This window comes from Dryobates pubescens, chromosome 3, assembly GCF_014839835.1.
Source record: "Dryobates pubescens isolate bDryPub1 chromosome 3, bDryPub1.pri, whole genome shotgun sequence".
NCBI lineage: Eukaryota > Metazoa > Chordata > Aves > Piciformes > Picidae > Dryobates > Dryobates pubescens.
In genome coordinates this window covers 39,439,726-39,466,634 of record NC_071614.1, presented here as the reverse complement: position 1 = coordinate 39,466,634, position 26,909 = coordinate 39,439,726, and the positions used below count along the sequence as shown (strand labels likewise).

General features: G+C 36.7%; 1 protein-coding gene across 1 annotated transcript in view; it reads right to left on the bottom strand.

Annotated features, from left to right (window-relative positions):
* Positions 1-26,909, bottom strand: part of SNTG2 (syntrophin gamma 2) — a 190,879-nt gene that overhangs the window by 42,921 nt on the left and 121,049 nt on the right. Inside the window, exons 8-10 of the mRNA XM_054178651.1 lie at positions 24,857-24,948; positions 12,078-12,205; positions 3,357-3,486 (exon numbers count right to left, since the gene is read on the bottom strand). Coding sequence (XP_054034626.1) covers positions 3,357-3,486; positions 12,078-12,205; positions 24,857-24,948 — 350 coding nt within the window. The remainder of the gene's footprint in view (positions 1-3,356; positions 3,487-12,077; positions 12,206-24,856; positions 24,949-26,909) is intronic.

Here is a 26,909-nt window from a genome sequence, read left to right as displayed (position 1 = left end):
AGAAATAAAACCTAGAGGAAGTTGTAAATATAAGAAAAAAGTCTTTATAATATAAATGAACTTTAGGTGATTCTACTGATCACGACAACATGAAAACATTTAAGATCCCTGAGAAAAGCTGCACATATTTAATAGCTAGCTATCTGAATGGTGGAAAACAGACAGAATTAAGTTACTCTAAAGAACTCTGTCCAAAAAAAAATAATGTCTGGCAGAACACTGCTACCTCAGTCTACAAAGAACCCTCCAGCTGAACAAATTAAGAACAGGAGCAGCAAGAAGCACATGCAGATCAACTTGTTTCCTGTGCTTGTTTTATCATGGCAGTTTCAATGCCAGTTTCTGTTCCCTCTCTCCCCTCAATTTCTTCAACTGTACCTCCTCCTGTGAGAAAAGAGGTGTTCTAAGAAATAAAAGTGATGTGCTGATTCATCTCTATTTATTTCTGCCAAAAGGAGATGTGAAGAACTTTGAGAACATTGAGAAGATTTGGGATCGAATCACAAAGGAAGATAATAGGGAAGTCTTACGCTGGTAGAAAAGTATGAGAAAAACAAGAATATGAATAAAGAGATGAATAATTTGGGACAAGGGTACTTAAGAGAAAGAAAAAAAAATATTAATCCATCCTGCCTGTAAAGCTGACTGTTACTAGGAGATTTTCTGAGTTAGGGATACAAGGCATGTATCACTAAGGAGGGATGAAAAAACACCTTTACATCTTTCTCCATGTTGCACTACTCCCTCTTCTCCTATGTCTTATAAAAACTCTCTCCAAGCTAATATCAAAGTCATTTCTCATCTACCAAGTAACACATTTTAGACATGCTAACATCCAGAGAAAGCACTCAGGCACTGACAATCTCTGACATCTTCATTATTGGAAGATGATTCCTCCTTTACACTTGATCCCCAGAGAGCTTGCCTTTGCATAGAAGTTAGATGTTTCAGTACTTCAGAAGAGGAGTCTGACATCAGCAGGAGTGTCACATTGTGGCAGAGCTATTTTTGTACTGTCTACATTAGGATTGTCTTCTGGTATCAGCAGGAGATCTGACAAAGAGCTGCCAGTAGCTGAACGAGACTGGATTAGGGAAAAACAGCAAAATAAAGCATGTTAAGGTAAAGCGATACAAGAAAGATAGGGTGCACTGTAAGAAAAAAAATCCTATATATCAGGAGCTCTTTAGAAACAAAAATTCTACAAGAAATTATCCAAAATTATATACAAATGTATATGACAAGGTATGTACACAAGAATAGCACCAACAGATGAAGTAAGAATGACTAAGATGCAGGAAAAGATGCTGAAGTTAAGAAACAAGTATCAGCAAAAACAAGATCTAAAAATATGCACAAGCAAAAAGGTGAACAGTGGGAAAATGTTGCTGAAATGCTTAGTAATAGGTCAGGTAAGAATGCTGACATTCTTTACGCCAGTAGTATCAGCAAGCAGGTCCATTGTGGCCACCTATCTAACAATTTAGGTACAGAGATGATGGCATAGGGGAGAACAAGACATGAATAGTTTAAATATTTGCAGAAGCAACTGAACTTGAAGTCAGCAAGGACTGAAGAAACTAACCCTTAAACAGATAGGGAATTCTCTGAAATAGTCTCTCAACCAGTGGTGATTATCTGCAGGTACTACTGGAGAATAGAGAAGACAGTCCAGAGAAGTGGAGAAGCAAATAATCAGAAAAAAGCTCTGAGGACCTACAGATCCATTCCCTAACATCAATTTCAAAAGTATAAGAAAAGAATCATTTTGTGAAAGGTAGAACAATGGTAGAACAATGAAGGTAGAACAAAGCACTCAAAATGAGTTTTCAAGAAATCTAATCCAAAGTCCCAAAGCACTCTGGTTGTTGGTCCTCTGGCCACGCAGAGAGCAGCCGCACGCTCCAGCCTTCTCTTGCTGGATGCTGTAGTTGCACTCCAGCCTCACAGCCTCACACTCCTGGTCCAACATACTGGGATGCAACAAAAGACATTCTCACTGACTACTACATCTCCTGTTCTGACAGTCAGTAATTGAAATAATGCTCTGAATAGAATTTTCCAGTTGCACCACAAGCTACACATTTGGCAACACCTGTAAAGCATTAAGTCTTGTGAGAAACAGTGGAGGGAACTGGGATTATATATTCTTTAGAAGACGAGGCTGAGGGGAGGCTTTCTTGCTCTCTACAACTCCCTGGAAGGAGGCTGGAGTGAGGTGGGACTTGGTGTCTTCTTCCTAGTAGCAGACAATAGGATGAGAGTAAATGGCTTCAAGTTGAACCAGGGGAGGTTTAGATTGGATATTAGAAGAAACTTCATCATTGAAAGCGTTCTTAAAGAATGGAAGCATCTCCCTCAGGGAGGTGGTTGAATCCCCACACCTGGATGTGTTTTACAGACACAGAGATATGGTGTTGAAGGACATGGTTTAGCACCAGGCTTGGGAGAGTTAAGATAATGGTTGGACTCAATGATCTTAAAAGCCTTTTCCAACCAAAACCATTCCATGATTCTACTATGTCAGGACACATGCTACTGCAGACAGCGCATCAAAAAAAAAGACCAGAATACTACATTTATAGCCACTTTCTATTATCGTATTCACCTATACCCTTTGAGGTAGTTTTATTCAATGGATTTCTTTAAAAAGCAAAAGAATTTGGCTCAGTACCTATAAACTGGAAATGCTCTAAAAATCTTACTACATTCTTTTTTGCTAGTCACAGAAAAGTTATGAAATTTGCTGAATAATATAATTACTGTCTTATAATTGCCATGTAGTAATACCCTATAAATTATGTAAATCAATCAATAAGACTATTACGAAAGAATGCATCACAAGAAAAAAACGTTCCATTTTGTCAAAAACATTGCTTAAGCAATTGAATGTAAGAAAACCCCAACAACCAGAATAAATGTACTACTGTGGTCAAATATGATTTGAAAGAATTTTTAAAGACCAGAAAAATAAATTCAAAATACAATCTGTTTTGACCAAAGATTTTTGTTGAAATCCAATACAGAAAAAGGAAAAATTACCTATTTGCTCCTATCTAAAGCTCTGTGAAATGACCAGAAAGGATAAGCATTTTATTTTAAAAATTATTTAAAATAACAAATGCAATCTGATTTTCTAGTACTCTCTCTTCTATAATACCACCATAAGTTTTGAAAACCTCCTTGTACTTTTGACTGACCAGATTACTTCTCCTTTCTCTTTCCTTTCTCCTCTTCCGCCCCATACACATGTGTTTTATATATGGTATCTTAACTGTGAGTTATTTTGTACCTTTGGAAAATTAGAAATAGTTTTACAATAGCACAGACAAGAAAATATGCAGAAAGTAACATACATTTTGAAGTGTCAAATCACTGATGTTAGTTGATATTGCTCTCAGCCAGTCAGCACTCTCCTGGGCTGTATAAAACTGAAGTATCCCAGTACTAACTCCATCGAGTGCCAGCACTTCAAATGCGTTAGATCTGCAGTAAGAAGAAATATATCCATAAAGGAAGATATGTCAATTTTCTGAAACTGCCCAATAGTTCTCAGTGGTTTTTTAATGTCTTTTGAGAAGTTCTGAGTCTGAACTTTACAGATCAAAAGAAAGGCAACAAGAAGAAGGATAATAATGGGCAGTACCAGGAGCAACACATGTAACATGTATTTTCTCTATACCAGCGTATCTATGTGCTGATCATTTACTCCCCATGAGTATATAAATTATGTTCATAATTACTGAACTTCAATTAGTGCATTTAGGAAATATGCATTAGATATTTTTAAACTTTTTTTTTTTTTTTTTTAACCAAAATGACTATTTTTTTTATAGCATTTTGGTTTCATTTACTAAGAATGTATTAAGTTGCAAACTGCCTTCTCGGGCTTTAATTTCTTAAATTTTCTACATATCATAGAATAGAAAGATAGGGGTTGGATGAGAGAAAATGGCCTCAGGTTGTACCAGGGGAGGTTTAAGTTGGAGATTAGTAGAAACTTTTTCCCTGAAAGGGTTCTCAAAGACTGGAATGGGTCCCCCAGGGAGGTGGTTAAATCCTCATCCCTGCGGGTGTTCAGAAAAGGCAGAGATGTGGTGCTGAGGGGCATGGTTTTGCACCAGGCTTGGTAGAATTAGACAGTGGTTGCACTTGATCTCAAAGGTCTTTTCCACCTGAAATGATTCTATGATTCAACATACCATTGTGAAAGAGATTTTTAATTCTTTCCGTGATTGCACATATATTTGTTTTGTGTATAATACAGAAAATACCACTGCTACCTACTACGTTTGCAAAGTAGAGCTTTATACTTATATGCTACATTGCTATCTTTTTGGTATTAACCTAGAAGAAATGAAACTATTGAATGGAGAATACTGATCCATGAAGTTGCTGGGTTTTCCTGGAATTCTCTGCTGTAAGTTCTCTAGTGTTCAATATATGATATATGCCAACATGAGCATTCAAAATGACATGCAGCAGTTAATAGGCAGTTATTCATTCTGACTTACTGAAAAAGTTATTAACCTAACATTAGTCATTTGTAGGCATTTTGATGGTGAACATGAATACTAGAGTCTATATACTCACTAATAAGGGTCATGTAAAATAACCATCACACATAATATTAAAAAGACAAAGTATTATAGCAGATATATATCAACTGATATGCTTCAGTGTTAAAGGAGTTGTAAAACGTTATATTTGCTCTTTGCAAAATAACTTTCTGAATGTATATCAGTTGATTTGCTTATTTTCCTTTCATGATTGAATTATTGTGGCAACTAATAAAAGCTGATGACAACAGCACAATTCTGTGTCACTTTCATTTCAGCAAATCTGTTTGATCTCTTCAGAAAGAAAGGAAAGGTCAAAACAAATCCTTTTATTTTCTTCCGGTAAACTGAGTGAAATAATTGCTTCTCAAGCATACTGTTCCTTTCACCTAAAGCTCTGACAAAGATCCTAACAGTGCCAGAATGGCATGACTTATGCTATGATCTCTTCAACATCCCCCAAAGATAGGGAAGATCTGTAAATCCCTATACATTGATACAGAGTGGAGCATAGAAACAGACTTAATACAGTGCCATGAAGAGAAGCCATTCACAATGCCTAACTTAGAGAAATTCAAATATCAAAGCTAAGATGACAGAATCTTTAGAGAGAGAGAGAGAAAGGATAATCCAGAGAATTTAAGAGTGCCAAGAAACCGCATGTGCTCTCCACTGAATCCACAGGGTGCCTAGATATGAACTCAACTTCAGTAGACATATAAAAGCAGGTACTATGAATACCTTAGCCAAGTGGCACAAAGTTATAGAAGTGGCTGATAGAGGATAACAGAAAATAATTCTTCAGCTAACAACCAATTAAACCAACCCAGGCAATCAAGATTAAAAAAATACAAGTTTGATTACAAAAATGAACCATTATTTCATAATTTGAAATATGGTGGTAGCAACAGCACAGATTATACCAAAATTCTGGATTTACCTTAATGATATCTTCAGAGATGATTTGACATGTCAATGGCTTTAATCTACGTAAGTGTCTCAAGGAAGTGTTTTTACATATTATGTTTGGATAACAACTATTGGACTGCCTGACACTGTAATGCTAGTTGAGATTCAAGCTCCTGAAATCTTTTGGCATGAGGAGAGTCTATAGCTCACAGCAATAAATCCCTGTCATTACTACAGAGATCATCAGTGTTTTTATGTTTAAAGTATATGCAAAGGAGTATTTCAAGACATTAAATTCTCCATCAAATTTATACTGTCTGTGAAATTCAGGCATGTTTTTTACAGAAAAACTGATGTCCATGTGCTTGAGGTATATTTATTAATGTTGTGGTTTTCTTTGAAATCTAAATAAATACACTCTGCCTTCTGAGGAAAGTAAATAAATACACCCTGCCTTCTGAGGAAAGAGCAATATAGCTTGATCATAGAATCAGGATTATTACTGATAAGATAAAACAGTATAAATCAAGTTTTTTCCCCCATCACTCCTCTGAAAATTGGCATTTCTTGAACAAAGAGGTATTTTGTAAAATAACAGCAATAAAACTAAGTAATGAGCATCACATAGTTCAATATGTTCAGCTTGCTCCAGAATACTTTTTTCCATTTTTTTAATATCAAAATTAATGGGAAACAGGCAGGTGTGCTGTTGAAACTCAAGACTATTTATCCTGAGGTGGCAGAGACTCGCTGAGCTAAACCTGGTAGATTAGACTTTAGCATGTCATTAGCAAGCACAAGACACAATAAATCTCAACTTTTCCAGAAACAAAGAAAAAGTAATTCTTTGTAGTAATATTGATACAAACAATTCCCAGAGAGTAACAATCTGTTTGTCTTGTTTGGGGGATAAAATTTATTTTGTTTTTCTTCTGCTTACTGGCAATATGCCATGGAGTGATCCACTGTACTAACCTATAAGGGATGCTCTTCACTAGGAAAAACAACAGTGAAGAGTTGGCACATCAATTTTCCAGAGCAACATATGGGCTTTGGGGGAAAGCAAAATTGGGTCCCGAGTACACATATCCTGACATGAACAGGAATTCCTGATTCTTGCTTGTGCACTTAGTCACAGCACAGATTTTAAAACTAGAAGCTAAATAGCACAAAGATAAAATATTAAAAAAAATAAACTCATCCTCCTTATGTTGGTTTCACACTACAGAACATAACTAGATGCATATAAGGACATGAATACATTGCCCTCGAGGCAAAAAAAAGTTCCTAAAGTTTTCATGACACTGATTTTTGATACACTTTTGGACTGCAAGTATATTTCATCCAAAGGTATGCCTAATTTCTGATCACAATATTTTATCCCATTTTTCACACATGGAACAGGTACCAAAACCATCCTAATCTCTAGGATTCAATATTCAGTGCTGATCTTTTATTCTGTGTAGGATAGGTCTCTGACATCAGCATGGCAGAAATCACAAACATTGCCCACAGTGAAATACATTGATTTTATTGCATTACTCCTGGGGTCCAGTGACCATGAAATCATTGAGTTTTCAATATGCAGTCAAGCTAAGAGGGGCAGCAACTAAACCACCACTCTGGACTTCCGGAGCTAACTCAGACGGTACCTTGGGAAATAGCCCTTAAAAAAATGGGGGGGCCAGGAGGGCTGGACCTACTTCAAGAAAGGAATCTTGAAGGCATAGGAACAGGCTGTGCCAATGTGCTAGAAGATGAGCTGCCAGGGTAGATGGCCAGCCTGGATGGGCAATGAACTTCTGAATGAATTAAGGGAAAAAAGAGGGTGCATTATCTTTGGAAAAAAGGAGAGGTTACCCCTGAAATGTTTAAGGATGTTGCTAGGTCATGTAGGAAAAAAATTAGAGAGGCAAAAGCCCATTTAGCGCTTAGAATGGTCACTGCCGTGAAGGACAACAAAAAATGCTTTTATAAATATATTAATGGCAAGAGGAGGGACAAAGACAACCTCCACTCCTTAGTGGAAATGGAGGGGAATATTGTAACAAAAGATTAGGAAAAGACAGAGGTACTTAACACCGCCTTTGCCTCAATTTTTAATAGCAGGATAGGTTGTCTTCTGGACAACTAGCCTCCTGGGCTGGCAGATGGAGTCAGGGAGCAGTATAGCTCCCCTGTAATCCAGGAGGAAGCAGTCAGAGGCCTGCTTAGCCACTTGGATCCCCACAAGTCCATGGGACTGGATGGGATCCATCCTAGGGTGCTGAGAGAGCTGGCAGATGAGCTGGCCAAGCCGCTCTCCATCATTCACCACCAGTCCTGGCTCCCTGGAGAGGTCCCAGATGACTGGAAGCTGGCCAGCATGATGCCCATCCACAAGAAGGGCCAGAAGGAGGAACCAGAGAATTATAGGCCTGTCAGCCTGACCTCAGTGCCAGGCAAGATTATGGAACAGGTCATCTTGAACAGGCTGTCCAGAGAGGTGGTGGAGTCTCCACCGATGGAGGCATTCAAAGCCTCCCTGGACACTATTCTGTGCAACCTGCTCTAGGTGAACCTGCTCTGGCAGGAGAGTTGGACTAGATGATCTCCAGTGTTACCTTCCAAACCCTAACATTCTGTGATTCTGTGACCTTTTGGAAAAAACATAAGAGGTGTTCCTGGCTATCTCATGACACAAGCTAAATGTATGACTTTTTTGCAGAAGTTACTGGAGAACTCAAATGAAGTACAGTGTATAGTTTAACCACAAAGGATATAATATAGCCTAATCTGATTGTATCAGAATAGATATCATATAATCTATACTACACTAATAGTATACTACAGTCTAACAGACAATGCTATAGAATGTTTCTAATTGAAAAACTGTCAAAAAAATTTATCAAGATGCTGACACAGCATACATTATAATACTCTATTTTTTTTAAATAAAGGCCACAAAAAGATGTTTTTCAGGAACACAACAGATTCTTTTAGACCTCATGACAACCTCTTTCTTGTTTCTAAGTTTATTTGAAAGGCAAAGCTTTTTTACACCACCAGAAAAAGAAGGTTGAAAATATAAAGCAATCTTGAATATAATAGAGGAAAGTGAATGAGGTCAGAGAGGACATCCAGACTGGCTGACAGCAGTTTACCACATCAGAATTGCAAGAGCAGTTGGCTTTACTATACATAGAATATATAATAGTAGATACTAAAATAATCAGTCTGTGATTGATTTTAGTAACAAAAATACACTAAGCCAGCTGAAGACAACTGAAAGAATTTCACAGCTAGAAAAAGCTGGGGTTTTTCCAGCATGGAAAAGAAGAACTGAAGATAATAGAGCATGTATTACCTGTAATAGCAAAATGATCATAATGCCTTCTACATCCTTTCACAAGCCATACCATGCTCTGTAGTTACAAGGCAATGTCAATTAAATAATTTTGATGAAAAGAATGTTACAGACCTCTCTGAATTTAATTCAGAGGAAAAAACCATTCATATGGTCCATTTATCTGAAGAAGAGGCACACAGTTGTGCATGTGAAACTACGGAATATAGTTCTAATACTACATCAACACAGATCTCAAAAGTAATCTGGCTGTTCTGTTAACAGTACATCTTAAGACTAACTGAAGTAACTGAGACAATAAAATACGATGAAGCATTTTAACAAAAAAAAGTTATGAGAAAAACTATGAGGGAGACAAAGTTACAAGGATGACACATGCTTATGGATTAAAAGAGCAGACATGCTGTCTACCACCGTACGCCAACAGGCTACAAGTAAATGCCCAGAGAATGGCAAAATGAGGCATGCAGGGGTATTGTCATGAACTTATTCAAATCACTTTAGACTGATGGCTTAAATGTGAAAGGGAACAGAGATGTGTAGATATGGTTGAAAGGAGGATTGTTACCAAGACTGATACAAACATTTATACTTATAATTGCTTGTAGGTTTGATTTTATGTAGAGCAGACACCTGACTTTAGAGAGCAATTACTGAAGACAAATGTTAGAATTTATGCTAATATGAACATAGAAACATGTAAATGAAAGCATACAAGAGGGGTTATATTAAAACTATGTACACAGATTTCAGACATGGAGAGAACAGGATAAGAGCAGCTTGGTGTCCCTCAGGAAAAATAAACACCTTTAGTAAGAACATGGGAAACACCTCATCCGCAGTAAATCTCAAGGTGGGATTCCTTTAATGCTCATATAGATGTTTCTGTTGGTTTACAAAATAAGAAAGAAGCGTTTAGTAGAACTACAGGATATGCTTTGTGGAACAATTTAATTGTCCTTTAGAGTGTTTACAACAAAATGGAAAAAAACATAAACCACTCACCCATAATAAAGGACTGCTTTATATACTAAAAACATATGTAAGTGGAATGCATCACAAAAGAATGTGTCTCTCCAAGACTGAAACTGAAAGCACTAAGCTCCCCAAGAATATATATGTATATATATCCCCAAGAATACATATGTATGTATATGTGATGCATTGATTCTGGGCCAGCAGCTAAGCATCCACAGTGCAGTTCAACTCCTGCCCCTCTCCAGTGGGACAGAAGAAAGAATAGGAAGAGTAAGAAAACTCATGGGTTGGAATTAAGATAGTTTAATAAGAAAAGAGAAGAGGAAAAAAATCCAATAAACCAACACACAAACCAAATGATGCAAAGGCAACCACTCACCATCTCTTGCCAGCAGAATGATACCCAGTCAGTCTCCAAGCAATGACTAGCTCCCTCCAAATGCCCTCTTCCCAATTTTTACTGCTGAGCATGAAGCTACATGGCAAGGGATATCAATTTGGTCAATTGAGTGGTCTAGGCCATGCACTTTCCCAACATCTCATTGAGTGCGAACAGAGCAGGAAAAAAGAGAAAGTCTTAATGTTTGGCAAGCATTGATCAGGAATAACCAAAACAACGGTGTGTTAGTATTTTAGTCACATCCCTGTATGGGCTTCTATGAAAAAAAATAACTCAATTGCAGCCAGACTCAGTTTCAGAAGGTGCATTACTTCAACTAATTCTCAAAATGTACACACTGCTCTTTTGGGAACAGGAATCCATTAGGATTGCTCCATCTAATGCATACAATGCACAGAACAGGAGTGAAAATGCTTTAAACTGTGAGGGTGATAACTGAACTCAGAGATTTAAATGTTGTATCTTCTTCAACTGACCCTTTAATTTGAAGAACACTGATGATAAATTGGTGATGAACTGATATAAATGTGCACACAAAGACCTGTTCAGTTAATTTACAGGTGAACTTCTCAACCTTCAATGGTTGGAGGCTTGTGATAGATTGGGAAGGACTGGACCATATAAACTGGTCAATTGTTGTAGGAATGATAAAAGCAGTGGAAGAAGTGATGAGAGACTAAGTAAAATGGAATTAAGAATTCAGAATGTAGAAGAATTTCAAACTTTTCTGGACAATACATTTTTTTTTTTCACCTGTGATGTTTTAACACAAAAGTTTGGGAGAGGAGTTGCCAGCAGATTCAGGAGATTAATTGCTCTAAGTTAAAGCAGCCTAACTGTCCTACCATAAAACCAATGATTTTCAAGTTGTTCCATGAAAGACCTAATAAATATGGCACAGATCAAGAAATGTATACACATGAAATTCCTGGTAGCAGGTGATTTGTATAGTTGATGCTTCAACAGGGATTCCAATTCTCTTGTTAACACAAACTAAAAGGTAAATAGCATTCAATAAAGAAAATGGAAAATAACAACAGAAAATGAACTTTTGTTTTCAAACATAGGGAGAACTCCTTGAACTGTGGACTACTGGGAGATTTGAGATTTGACTACTAGCAGATTTGAGGCAGACCTCCTACATGAGGTGGTTTGCAGAAAAAGAACTGATGCATTCTGCAATGTGTTAAACCCTTCTCAAGCACATTATTTACTGAAGCTTTATTAAACTCACTTTTATTTTCATCTTCCCTGGAGTCCAGGAAAAATCACCTTTGACAACCTATTCCATGGCTACTTTATGGACCATTACTGAGATCTCTGAGGTGCAAAAAGCAAACAAAGAAACAAAAGATTCTACAGTCAAAAATACAGTATTTTGTACCACATACTTTGCCAAAATCTCTTGTTAATATGAGTTTCTATATGATGATATGCAACGTAGTCATGATGATTGTGCAGTATGTTATAATTTGTAAAGAAAAAAGAGAAAAAAGGAGTTAATTTTCATTATAGAAATTGGGAATATAACAGTATTCTATTAGAGCTACAGAATGAAATGTTGTACCTTAAAAAAAATAATTCAAGTAACACCAAGCTTAACCTCTGTACTAGCTGATGATGCTGAGTATCTAAAGTACAACAGATTACAGAAGCATATTTGTTGGGGCTATATTAATTGTCTTTTGTTTTGGTTTGTTTGTTTGTTTTCATTTTAAGTTTGATAATTGCCATTCATGACATTAATCTCAAGAAGATGGACTGCATAGTTTTCAGTAAGACTTTCATATCTCCACTCTGAGGATTCTTACAGAGCCAATGCTCTGGAGCAAAAATCTTGGGGTGCAGCTAGCTAACCCAGTGTTTCCCACTTTAGATTACAAACCTTAGCTTCTCTGTTCCAGCTTTGTACCTTGAGATCCGAGCCATTGACAGAGGAACTGATAAGGTGTCTAGCCACCGCTTCTCATACTTTGGCTCATTAGCTATAGGTGAAGAAGGTGATGATGGAGCCTGTGCAGAATAAAGGAGAATCAGTAAGTGTAGTTTATCAGACAATATAATGAAAAAAACATGAATATGCATCTCTAGCTCTGCTTGTCTCAGAAGTGAATGATTATAGAAATAAAACTCTTCAAGAAATTCAGGCTTTAGCAGAGAAATAAAAACCAGCATTCAAGTAGGAAGGACCCCATCTGGGTACTAGGCTTAGGGATTAATTTCAGTACTACCTAAACATTGAATACAGTTATTTTTGTTAGTATTCATAACTGTCAATAGAAACAAATAGTTTTTAGACATAAATGTCCTGAAGTTTCTCTAAACACAACATAAAATACAACTTTAAACTAATTTGCTCTTTGCAACTCCTTTAAATGCCTCTAAGAATCATCAGAGAAAAAGACTCGTGTAAAGACTACACTTGAGAACACTGGTTTCTTATTTCCTATTGTGACTTATGTATAATGTTATTTAATAGTAGACTTAAAATTCTGATTTCTGTGTTATCACTGTCCATATACAAACTGATGAACTTTGAAATTTCAAGGTTTTCTTCAAATGCTGCTGGCAGAAAGGCAAAACAGTTGATATCATCTGCATGTCCTGTACTGCTTTGATCACAGAAGAACGAAAATATGCACTTTTACAATCTACTCATTTCATGTAACTATGGCAAACAAAGAAAATAATTTAAAATCAAATATATGCAAATACAAATTAAGGGAATTGGCCTGAATAGATAGGTACTGAGAAAAGGGTCTTCTCAAATCTAATCTAAAGCTCATATACAGACTGTTCAGCCTTTTTTCACAGTGATATTTAGATCAAAGTTCAGTGTTTGTGCACTCTCCAAACCAAAAATTATTTGTCCCATATTGTACAGAAAACTTTCCTGTAGAGAAGGGAGTTGAAAGATGGTTATTTTTATAACAGATGTAAAGACACATTGAGAAGTACTTAGAAAAGCAAATGATTCACAAAATGACCCAACTTCAGCTCTGTTGTGACCAGTGTTTTCAAAAGCCATAAAACTTACTCAAAATAAAGAGCATTTTGAGAATTTATCAATTGTTCTATTTGCTCATCAGGATTTATTTGTAATTTCCCACCCTCGATTCCCTCTCCCCAGCCTCCTTCCCCCAATCCTTCTTACAGACAGTAAGAACTGATCTTTCTATTTACTTCTTTAAGTAAATGAAAATAGTGAGTTTCACATTCTAACAGGACAACTGAGAGTTAGTGATTGAGAGACACTTTCCTAGTAAATGAAAAATTTGTAATGAAATTACCAGAGTTGGTAACACTAAAGAATCTTTTAGACTGCAGAGTCTTTGGGGAAAGGAATTTCATTTAGCATATTTGCAACCCCCACAACAATCCAGCTTTCATTTGATTGAGATCTCCTGGTGTTGCAGTATGAATATTTCATAATCTAGTCCATAGACTAATTCTATTTCACAGAATTAGCCACAAAAGGCTAAGGTGTCCCCAAAGCTTAGTATAAATTTAATGTCATGGTGAAGAATCTAATACATATTTTAGAATTCTGTTAAAATAATTTACAGAACCATGTGCTACCTGAAGTTAAAAATTATCAACATAATCTAATGTCCCTCTCTGAAAACTGAGATATCTACAAATAAAGCAGAAGATAGTTTATTACAATCAAGCACAAATGCTTGAACATGACAACTAAATTTTAAATGAAGAATCGCATAAAAATGAAACAAAAGTTCCTGCTGCACCTTCAGCTTTCTTTCCCATCCTCTCAGATCTCAAGATACAGCAAACATCTAGACAATTTTAATATAATTAGATCCATAAACTGCAGTAGAAAAGGTGACCAAATCTACTTGGTCAACATCTGTTAATTCTAAAGTTATGATACACTTCTAAAGAAAATGTGGCTTCTAAAGAAAAATTTCATTTTTTTTTTATATTTGAAAAACACATTAGAATGACTAATTTTATTATTTCCCTCGCTAGTTCTGGACTAATTTTACCTGAAGAAACCTTACTGCATCATCTGAACCCTAATGACTAAGAACACGGAAAGTATATGACGGGGTCAAACCGGTTCAAGTTTCAAATGTCTCTTTCTTACTAAGCCATATTCTACTAAGACATTTATTATGGTGGAGCATAAAGTTGGATTGCCCCCTATTTATCTTAAGAGCAAAAGAGGGTGTACAGATGGCCATAAAAACATTGCATAGTGATAAAATATTACCATAGAAGCAACAGTTTATTTTATTCAGTTTGCCCTATAACTTATTAATGCTTCAATCTGAGATCTTTTGATGTATCCCCTTCAAATCTCATGGATAAAAACAAGAAAATGGGGAAGAAGCAAGTCAAACCAGCATTTATAAATGGAGGTCACATGTCATAAATCTTTCAGAGTTGTTCAAAATTGCTAACTAATATAGGAAAAGCAATCGCTATGGGATACGTGGGTTTCCAAAAACCTTTTGTCCCCCACAAAAGGTTAATCGATTTGCTGTGAAATAAGGTTAAATGCTTACATGAATTAGAAATTAGCTAAAACATAACAAGCGAAAACCAGAAGAGTTAAGAAGCAGTTTTCACTGCAGAGGGGTACTATCTGTTCAGTGTATTGATTAATGATCTGGACAAGATGGTAAACACCAGAGTGATTATGAAAAAAAAAAAAGTAAGAAAGAATGCAGCAAACAGCTGCAGTAGAAGCTCATGATACTGAGTGACTAAGAGATAAACTGTTGAAAGGATAGATAAACCTATGGTAATCACAGAATCACAGAATTGTAGGGGTTGTAAGTGACCACTGGAGATCAACTTGTCCAAGCCTCCTGCTAAAGCAGGTTGCACAGGAACATATCTAGGCAGGTTTTAAAAGTCTCCAAAGAAGGAGACTCCACAACTAATCTGGGCACCCAATGCCAGTGCTCCAGCATATCTACAGGAAAAAAACTTCCTCCTCAAGCTCAAGTGAAACCTCTTGTATTCTGATTTACACCCATTGCCCCTCGTCCTATCACTAAGCACAACTGAGAAGATGACCTCCACCCTTGAAGTATTTATAAACACTGCTAAGATGGTCTTAGTCTGCTCTTTCCCAGGATAAAGAGTTGCAGCTCTCTCAGCCTGTCCTCATAAGAGAGATGCTCCAATCTCCTCATGATCTTTGTGACCTCCTGTTGGACTCTCACCAGTAGTCCCCTGTCCTTCTTGAACCAAGGAACCCATATCTGAACACAATATTCCAGGTGTGGCTCCAGCAGGCAGAGTAGAGGGAGAGAAGAACCTCTCCTATACTCTTCTTAATGCACTCCAGAATACTGTTGGCCTTCTTAGACATGAGGGCTAATGCACATGAAGACAGACAGCATTAACTTTCCCCACACTGTTAAAGGATATGAACAGGAGATTAACTCTGAAAAATAAGATCTTGCTGTTGTGGGAAAAGCAATTGTTGAAATGAATGCAATCATTTTCATGCAAATAATTAAGCAAACAAAGATACATTAGTCTGGAAAAGGAGCAGCTGAGGGAATTGCATGAAAAAGAATTGCAAAAAATAAATAACATAGAAAGGGATTAGGAAACTGGTTTGTTTGCTTGTCCTTTTCAAGGCAAAAGAAGCCCTTAGGCCCTCTTCAGAGCATAAGAAGCAGCGGTATGAATTAGAAGATAGTAGGATAGAAGTCAAAGACTGCATTTCCTTACATAACAAACTCTGGCTCAAAAAGCCCCTAAGCCAGAAATCATCAGAGGTGCAGGCGATATACACTATAAATAATTTTTTCCTCTGGTTCTGTATTCTCTTGTGGGCATCTGCTGGGAACAAGCTATTTGACTACATAGTCCTTTAGTCTGACCCAGTGTATTGAGCTGGCTGACCTTCAAGTGTTCTGTCTACTAAACAGTTGCTGCTGCTCATGTTGAAAACTCTTCACACTGTTCCTCTAAAGCATTAAAAAATAAATAAATAATTGGCTGTTTTGAGATCATCTGCCTAATTACAGCTCTTATCCTCTGGTTCATTGCACACCTTTGGCTTTCTACTGAGACCACCGCCAAAGCTGTCAATGAATGACAGTCTGTTTGCAAGATCCAGTACAAAATGAATTGAACACAGAAAGCTCATTTTTGATAGAACACTGAACAAAAATCAGGTTGTAATGACACATAATCACTACCCACCTGGGACAGCTGTGTACCCTTGACCTGAAGGACAGCCTGATTCTGTGTCCTGCTAGCTATCACTGACCCATGAAGGACAACAGAGGGAAGTGCTTTGTATGTTTTTAAAACACCTCTACAATAACTCATTTTGAGGCAGCCAAGAAATTTTCCCAAAAGCAGGATGAGTCCAGAAAGTCTTCTGCTAAGTGGGAGACATAATCACATGTGTCTCTTAATTAAGTTCCTATTAAGAAAGTAGGAACAAAGGTAAAATATCATAGCTGGTGGGAACTGTAATTTTTTCATCTTTTTGTGACATACAGTTTTTAGAGCTTGGGAAACTCACTTATTGTGTTGGGGTTTTTTTTTTTTTTTGTTATTAACTGTCATTGATTTTAAATCTCTGTGAGAAAAATGTCATGTCCCTCAGAAGGAAGCAGCCACAATGATATTTCAGGCTGACATATCATTCTTTGATTAAATGCATGCTTCAGGCAGGGTGAAATTGGGTTAATTCTCTTTTGGAGTCAGAAATATTCAGGGTCATATCACTCAGCATGATTAAGCTTGTTTTTAAATATTTTTCATCTCATATTACAAATACTCTCTAGACTATAAGGCAAGTCTTCATAGTGGATGTAGATGAAAGATTATGCCTGGAGTAGCAATATATCTATTACAAGCAATGACTGATGGACTCCATGATCTTAGAGGACTTTTTCAACCTTAATGATTCTATGATTCTCATACCACTATTAAGTAAAGAGGCAACAGTGATTGGTATAGTTTACTTTTAGAAGAATAAACACTGAGCAAACGGTCTTAAATTGCACAAGGGGAGTTTTAGATTGGCTATTAGGAAAAAGTTCTTTACTGAAAGAGTGGTCAGGCATTGGAACAGGCTGCCAAGTGAGGTGGTCAGTAAACATGTAGACATGGCACTTTGTAACATACAGTTTTTTATATATATATGCGTAGAATTAGTTTTCACCCATGTATGATGAAGCATTTGCTTATACTTCCTCCAGGAGCAGACAGGAAACAACAGCTGTAGTCTAGTTGGGGAAGAAAACAAGGCTCTTCTATTTAGCAGCACAAGAGTCTTATATTAGCTTACTTTAATCATTGAACAACACGATAATCAAGAAATAGCAGAGTAGAGACAGGAGTGAAAGTCCTGTGATGCTAAACTAAAAGAAACATATTATTGAGATATCTGCAGTAAACAGAAGTCAATTAGAGCATTCTACTTGTCTCAGAATACAGAGGGATTTAATGATGTTATCAAAATACCTGTGCATTGCTTTGATGCAGCATCAATTCAGGAGAGAGTCTGTGTTTATCTATTTTTAATGGACTTCTTACATGCAGGTGCACAATTCTGCAGCAGCTTCAAGAAGTAATTATCTGGTAAAATATGCATCACCAAATAGTTTAATAGATAAATGCTTCTATGCAGGAAACAAGCTCTTCCACATGAAGTAACAATTTGGATAAGAAATCTGATGCCTTTAAAATTCAATGAAAGCAGTAACTTCTGATTATACAGTTCTATTCTATATTATATTAATTGACAGATGCTTAATTAAATGAGAGGAAGGTGAAACATGTGAAACATGGATACTACTCTTCCCTTTCTGTCACTGGAATGAAATGCTTTTAATTCTAATGCTGCATCGCATGCACACTTTTAAATCTAATGCCTGCTCTTGATGGCATTTCATGGATAGTTTTGGGTATGTGAATGGATAGTTTTGCAGACATTGAGCACCTATATGTGGAGTTGACACAGACAGACTGTACAGTTGCACATATTAGAGACTTAAATGGCCCAAATTCACTGCAGTAGCTATATGTTTAAATCAGTGAGATTGCTATTCTGTGAAGAATACATTAAATTTGTAAGGAACAAATTAAAACCTTTCCATTATATAAGTTTCTCTATGAGTGATTTACAATGGAAATATTAATGAATATTTTATTACAGCTGTGCTGCTAGGTGCTATTACACTATTATTTTTTTAATGAACCAATAAGGCACACACCTGACTAAGATATTTTTAGAGAATACATATGGACTGTTTGACAGAATCTAGCACCTTTTTCTTTAAATTCTTTCCCTTGGGCTAGTATGTAATTGGTTCCTGAGTAACCTCAATAACCTTGCCTGAAACACCTTTTGAGAAATATTCTTCCTTTAAGGGGTAGGAGACAGAGTAGCTTATATTAAATCTCAGCATAAGGGCAAGAAGTAATTATGACTCATCTCAAACCATTACAGCAGGCAGAAATCAAAACACAGTATTAAAAGTATATAAGGAATAGAAAAGAAAAAAACATAGGATAGGATAGGATAGGATAGGATAGGATAGGATAGGATAGGATAGGATAGGATAGGATAGGATAGGATAGGATAGGATAGAATGATAGAATGATAGAATGATAGAATGATAGAATGATAGAATGATAGAATGATAGAATGATAGAATGATAGAATGATAGAATGATAGAATGATAGAATGCACTGGGTTGGAAAGGGCCCCAAGATTATCCAGTCCAACCCCCCTGCAGTAAACAGGAGCATCCAGTAGAGGATGTCTCTCCTCTCTGCCATGGAGGTTGGACTAGATGACCTTTGTAGGTCCCTTCCAACCCAAACTAGATCAGGTCGCTCAGAGCCCAATCAAGCCTGATCTTGAGTATCTCCAGGTATGGGGCCTTCATCGCCTCCCAGGGCAACCTGTTTCAACGTTCCACCACCCTCATGGTAAAGAGCTTCTTCCTGTTGTCCAAATCAGACATACCCTTCACTAGTTTAAAACCATTGCCCCTTGTCGTAGTGCTACTAGGTGCCCTTGTAAATAGTCCCTCCCATCTTTCCTCTATGCATCTTTGAGGTACTGGAAGGCTGCTATAATATCTCCTTCTCCAGGCCAGGCCAATCCCTCAAAATACAATGTTGAGATTTTAATTTTATGGTGTTACATTATAAATGCAAGTGTACTCAAACTTCAGCTGTTACAGACAGCTTTTGGCAGCCCTTCATATCCCCAGATGGGGCATGCTGTCCTTGCAGGAAAAAAAAGCTCAAGGTTAAGGAAATCCTTTGAACTCCAGAGTTTGCACACCCCTCAGGATAAATCTGAGACTTAACTCTTGCTTGTATCCATAACTAGGAGCCCTGTTAAGTGTCAGATTTTTGCAGGAATTTGTGGAATGACACATGATCAGAAATTATTTTAAAAATATTTTTAAATGATCTTTATCTCCTGAGCCATTTTCTTTATACTGATGCTGCAAACTGAAATAAATTACTAAAAGCTGTAAGAAACAATATATTCACATGAAAAGGCTGTGGATGGGAAAATACATATAATAAAACAATGAAACCTGTGGCTAGCAGGTCAAGAGAGGCCATTCTTCCCTTTTACTGTGCTCTTGTGAGCCCTCACCTCAAATACTGCATCCAGCTCTGGTGTCCCCACCATACAAAGGGCATGGGACTGCTGGAGCAAGTCCAGAGGAGGGCCAGGAAGATGATCCATGAGGATCATCCTCAGGATCCTCTGATATGAGGACAGACTGAGAGAACTTTTAAGATGACACAGAGTTAGTTGAGACTGGATCTTAGGAAGATCTTCAGTATGAGTGTGGAGGGACTTGCTAATAGGTTGCCCAGAGAAGCTGTGAATGGCTCCTGCCTGGGGGTATTCAAGGCCAGACTGAGCAACTGAGTCTAGTTAAGAGGGATCCCTGCCCATGGCAGGGAGGTTGCAGTAGATGATTTCTAAGGTCCCTTCCAACCTAAGCCACTCTATGATTCTGTGTTCCTGCTTCACTTTTTTTCTGAAAGACAAATAACAAAGCCATAAACTTTCCCATGACCTTTGGTCTTTAGCTACTTTTACAGTGGAAACAGACTTGGATTTAGACGTCGCTTAAAAAATTGAAGCTACCTTCTTTGAAGGTGTGTGGAGATCAGCTTAATTTTCAGTGTTCACTTATTTAGCAGCTAGGAAGACTTCCCTTGTATTTTACCAGCTTTTGTTACAGCTCTAAATGCAATAATAAAAAAAAAAATAGTTCCCAAACCCACATTTGACTTCAGCTTTACTTGGAAATTAAACAAGCATTTAACTTCTGTGCAGAAGATATTAGCAACCTCATCAATCAGATGTTAAATACAAGAAGAAGTAAGTCTGCTGAAAGGATTAGTAGTGGCAGTGAGGATCAATATAACTAAAAGATAAGACTTTTAGAGTTACCTTTTATTCACTTCATTAATGTCATAGTGAAAGTCCCAACCAACTCTAATTAGTAAAAACACAGCACTTTTGAACAGTTAAGTCTAAATCAAACAATTTCAATTCTCAATGTCAAAAGCACTTCCTTAACAATCTCATAGTAGTGGAGGAGGAAGGTGTTTATTAGGCTTTGACAGCTTTTACAGCTATTATTTCTGAGGGATATAATCAGGAACAGAAAATTTGGGTTATTTTCCACTGCAGCTAGAAAGGGGATAGTCACTTCATATTTTACTAATTGAGGAAACCACAGCTCACTTGTCTGCAGTGTGTTTATGTCATTTCATACTGGTCCTCAGCACAGCAGCAGTCCAAAATCCTTAAGTGTATCTAGCTGTGTGTTCATCTATTTTAAGTTTCTCTTCAGATAGCTAATGGAAGCCATTACTTTCATGAGATTACTGGTTTATTCTATGTATCTATTCTATCTATTAACCAGTGCTGTAACTCTATGTGACATGTTGTTTGTATGTATCACATTAATTACATTTTATGCACATACATTACCACATGATAACACCCTGAATTGGAAGTAAATTTAAAGTTACTTTCATATGCAGGGAGAAAAATCATAGATTTTTCAAATCAGGAGTTGGCAGTCTATTGGTATCACATGCTAAATTACCCTAATAGAAAAGTATTGACCTGAAATGATGAGAACTTTTCTTCTTTAAATTGAGCTACAGGATGATAAAAATTTAAAACAAAAGGAAAGTTCAGAACGATCACTAGTAGGTTCATATAGAATTGGAAAACACTACAGCAATGTAAAACTGTCGAAGCTTTTGAATACAGGGCCTCAATCCCAATTCAATGGCGTGCTCACACACTCTACTGAAGTGTCCATCAGAACAGCTGTAACTCTCAGTAAGAGGCTGTCAATCCCCTTGCCTTTGATCCTCTTCTCCAGTTGCCTTTACACATCTGAGACTGAGTCAGATCATTCTCTTAATCTGGAATGAGGACCACCATTACAGGTTTAGCATCCTAGTGGTCCCACCATGAACTGGGCATCCATAGTTTTCCTAATTTAAAATCCATACTCTCTGATGAAGCAGGTAGTGCCTTTCTACAAAGCAAAGATTTTAACAGGCAAAACAAAACTACCAGGGGAAAATATTTCAAAGTCATTTGGAAATGTTAAGTGCCTGTTTAGTTTCATTTAACCAACTAAACTAAACATGGACTACCAAAATTAAATCAGAGTTCTTAAATTATATGAACACCAAGAAAATAATTATTTACACATTATTTATCACTTATTACAATATCACTTTTAGTAAATTCAGGGAAGCTGGATTTCCAAACAAATTAAAACATACTCCATTGTCCCTTTGCACTGTAACGATTATATTATCCAATAGCATCTTAAAAACAATTTTGTTTTATTTCTAGTCTCTTTTTTTTCACCTCCAGTTTCTCCAGATAACTGGCCCAGACATCTAGGAAAATATATGTATAGAATTTTCTTCATTGTTTTGTATTTAGAGTCCTGTAAATAACCTGTAATCATTAGCCTAGAGACCAGCATCTCTGAATGTTTTAAGTTCCCCTCTGAAATTTCACACTGTGTTTAATAAACCACTTATAAGGTACTGATGAATGTATCTGCCACTACCAGTTTCTATTACATTTGTCACAGTGCCCAAGCACAAAATAATTAGGTGTGAAGAGAGCACTTCAGCTCATTTCTCCATGTTCCAGAGAACCCTGCTGAAATGCTGTACTGCATCCTGAGGATGGTATCACATCACATATTACAGATGCTTCACAGCAGAGGTGATAAAGTTATGTCTAACAGAGGCTAGCACCAGAACTGAAATTGGTATCAAGCAGAAGCAACTTGATGCAAACATGGCTACACTATGCTTTATATGATACAAGCTACCACCACCAAAACATAGCCTATTGCATCATGTGAATGTCACAGCCTGAACTCAGTATAAGCTCAAGTGTATTGTTGTTTTGTTTTTCTAGGACAGACATGATGAATGACAGCTCGGTAAAACAGACACAACAGTAATTCCTCACCTCTCATTCCTGCCCTTTCTTTTCCACTGTGCGTTGTCTAATGTAGCATGGATCAGACTGTGGTTAAGGCGGTACATACAATTGCAACACAAACTTAGAAGGCGCAATATTCGTCAGATCTACCCTGATAACCTGACATTAAAAAAGGATTGTAATTTCCTTAGCCTTACTGGAAACACTGTTATAGGAAATGTCAGTTCTGCTCTTCCTTTGCCATAACAATAAAAATATCTAACTAAAAAACAAAACAACAAAGTACTCACTAGCTGGTAGTTGAAAGACATTTAAAACCACTTTTGAGGACTTGATCACAGCTTAGTCACACTCACAATTTACTCTGATAAGTCTGACCACACACCTGCAGTGGACCATCCCAAAAGCCAGTCATGCTTGCTTAGCACACTTAGAACCTTGCTTTGCATTTCAGAATAGGAGTATGACATTTTTCAGCTTGTTTCCTATGAAGGGAGAATGAGACTTCTTACTAGGCCAGATATAAGATTGCTTTGCTTTATTTGACTTCTAAGCCTTACTGTCTGGTGTATACATAGCTCCTCATGTGACTTTATGCCAAGCTCCAGAGAAATGAAGAGCTTTAAAAAGCAAGCTAGTACCTTAGTACTCCTGGGTATTTTTTTCATTTTCCCCCCTTCCCTTTAAATTTTCTCTTTTATTTCCTGTTTTTTAACATGTATATTTCAAGTTAATGCACTGCCTGTTGTATGCTACCTTGGCAACCAAGTCTGCACTATTCTGTTACAAGCCTACAAAACTCCCAGCCATTTATTTATGTTTTTGCAATGCACAGAATTCAAAGAGTGCAATTCCCACAATAGAGTCATAAAGATTATTGAAAGTTGTTAAGGCACACTCATTCTAGCACTCAACAGGCATTAATATACTAAAATGTGCAATGCAATTACGGGCAATCATCTGACCCAGTCCTCTTAAAATGCAAGAAAGGTCTTTGCAGAACACCTGGTAGACAGCATTGCAGAGTGCTAGACCCTGAGGGCAGATTTGGGTTCTTAAGTAAGATGACAATACAAGATAATTAAAGGTAATGATTATCTGAATAATCAAAACCAAATAAACAAGAAACCTTGTGTATTTATTGAGTTTGGACCTCAGGCACTAAGGTACAGGTATCAGGACAGAAAAGCATACTTATTTTTATTTACTGTATTTATATAATATATTTATGTTATGATATATTTTTAATCAGAAGAACACAAGCCTTAAGGATTGGTTTAGAGAGACACTGCTCAAAGTGCAAAGCCTGGGAGTACAGTAAGTACATTAAGCAGCAGACAGTGGCATCTCTAGCTGAGTAGGAAAGAAAAGGAAAAACAGAGCAGAGGAGAAGCCTTTAGTCCAGTCACTGGACATTCTTTCTGTAAAATTTAATATCCAATGGAAAAAAGACAGCTGTAATTTCTTAGGAGTTAAAACAAGTTTGGATGAAGATCCATGCCCTTGTAGGGCTAGCATTTGCATCTTCAGTATTCATTCTAAAAAGAGCAGTAGTGTCCCTTACTAAGGCATACTATCTAATGTGGCTTTGGTAACTAATATTTTTCCCAGAGAAAGGAATTTCTTTTTTTTTTTTTTTTTCCTGTAATGCTGCAATTAATTTAATTATACCTAATCATCACAGCAAAAAGTACTGAATATTCTGTGAATTAAAGAAACAGACCATTTTCCCCCCTTAAGTCTGCTTTTCTATTTTAGTTTTGCTTTTCCTCTCTTTCTTTCCAATCACAAAAGAGCTTCCTCCAATCATTCAGCTTAATGTTACTTTCTGAATTCCATGTTAATTTCAGGATCTCTAGGTGGACTAAACTTAATAGTATAATACTAAAATTCAGCAAAGTATGACAGAAGTTCACATGAATTCATGCTTAAATCTTACTCTGCTCATCGCTACAGCTAATCACCGGTCTCACAACAACCTGGCAGCCCAGGGCCCCATGTTGACTACTTTAAGTACAGAATTTTATAATATATGCACTTTAAAAAAATAATAAATAAAAATCAGTCAGCCAATCAAACAAGCAACAAAATCAAGGCAGTCTTACAGTCCCACGCCAGCATTTTGAGGCTCAGAATGGAAAGAGAAATTGTATAGCTTGCACCACGTTTTTATTATGCATTTGCTTACAGTGTTAGTTGAGTTTCCATTTAAATGTAAGCCACTGTCAAAGAGAGGTGATGAAGCCCCACTGCTGTGATCACTGGATGGTCCAGGGGAACCTGGAAATCAGATCATGAAAAAAATTGCTTATGCTAAAAATATTTGTGTATCAGGCCATACCTATTCTAGCTGTGAAATACAGCAACAAGTTTTAATATAAATCACTAAACCAAACCAAAAGTACTGCTTGCATTTTAGAATGACAACCAATATAATATCCATATGCTATACTCTCGAAAGAAAAAAGTAGCTAAATGCCATTTTATAGAGGTTGTGTTCATGGGAACTCTTTGTACGCTTAACTATTTGCATGCTTAACTATTTGCAAGATTAAGGTTTTTTCCAATAGCTATAAGATATTTAAAATCAAGAATTCACACCTCATAGTACAACCATGGACTGTATTTATAAACATAGCTATTAAGAAACTCTCAGGCAAGTACTAAGTGTACACACACACTTTGTTAATGGACACATCCTTTTCTTAAAGTGCCAGTTACTTTCAACATAATGCACTTCTCAAACTGCGACATTAGAAGCAAAGTCATTGTAAGATCTATTAATGTGTTAAGATTACACAGTTATAACCTTCAAGGTATCACTTATTTTAGCAGTTATGCACCATGATCCTGCTTTAGTAGTTAAAATTACTTCAGGAAAGGTTAATACTTTTGTAACATACAATAATGGAAATAGCACAAAGTTTCATCAATATGTAATTTTTGTTTAAATGTAAATGTTAATATATAGCACCAATAATACACAATTACTATGAGACAGTGTTTGATCTCATCAATAAAGAGCGCTGATTTCACAGCATTACAGTCACCATCATAAAAAAACTCCTTTTTCCATATGAAGAAGTCACCTGAAATTGCCTGTAAGCCATTTCATATTAATAAGTCTGTCAAGTCTAACATCACAGAAGTCAAAAAGTCATTCTTAACCAGATGTTTTTGTATGTATCTACTCCACATATCTGGAAGATTTAGCAAAATAGAACTTAATTCAGCAAAAGCTCATTTTCTCCATAACAAATCTGCCAGTTCAGTGCTGAGGTCTCAGAATTATACCCCGAATTCTGAAGTTTCAGCATGTTTCCATTTGGAGTCCTTTCTGTACAGCATTAAGATGATGTCAGTAGAAGGAACTGTTATGTTTTGCTTCTATGGGTCTAAGCCAAGTGCTGACTTTAGTAGCTAGCCACAACATTTTGTAGCTAATGTAAAAAGATTGAAGACCACAAAACGTATCTGTTCCAACTTGGAACAGTAGCGGTGGGATTGTGAGCTCTAGGTGAGCAATTGGATTTGATGATCTCAAAGGTCTCTTCCAATGTTGACAATTCTAAGATTATTATTTTATTTTTTTTTTTAATAAATAAAACTTTAAAAGTTGGCCTTAAATTCTCCACTGAAGGGTCTGCTTGTTGGGAAATTATAGTATCTCCAGCAGCAGACAACTATGACAGGTCTATGAGTCAAATAAGATTCTTAAAGTGAAATTATCCCACCTCTTCAGCAATTTGAGCATATTGAAAGACATGAATTTAGGTATTTCCAAATCTCTAATCCAAGTTTTACCATAATACAAGATATACTAGAATAAATGGCGGGGGGGTGTTGCCTACAGGCCAGCCTCCAAACAATCAGGCAGTCTTTCCTTCCTGCTCTTAGACCAAAACACAGTGTACATACACATGATATCCATGGTACAAAATATACTGAAACACAGGAAATCTTTTAGTACCTGCTACTTTAGCTCTCACACTCCAAACCAAGTGGTAGGTACCAGTCCAAATTCTGGACTGTTAATTAGAGGAAGACTATCAAAACAAAGTGTTTATGTAAAATACATCTGCTACAGGTAAATCCCTGCTCCATGACAATACAGTATTGTGATGGGTACTGATGCCAGATCTTTCCAGCAGCCATTATTGACTGGCTGTCCTCTCATTCCACTAAAATTCCACCACAGTTAGACAGGGAGCCTATGAGGAATGCAAACATACACTATGATG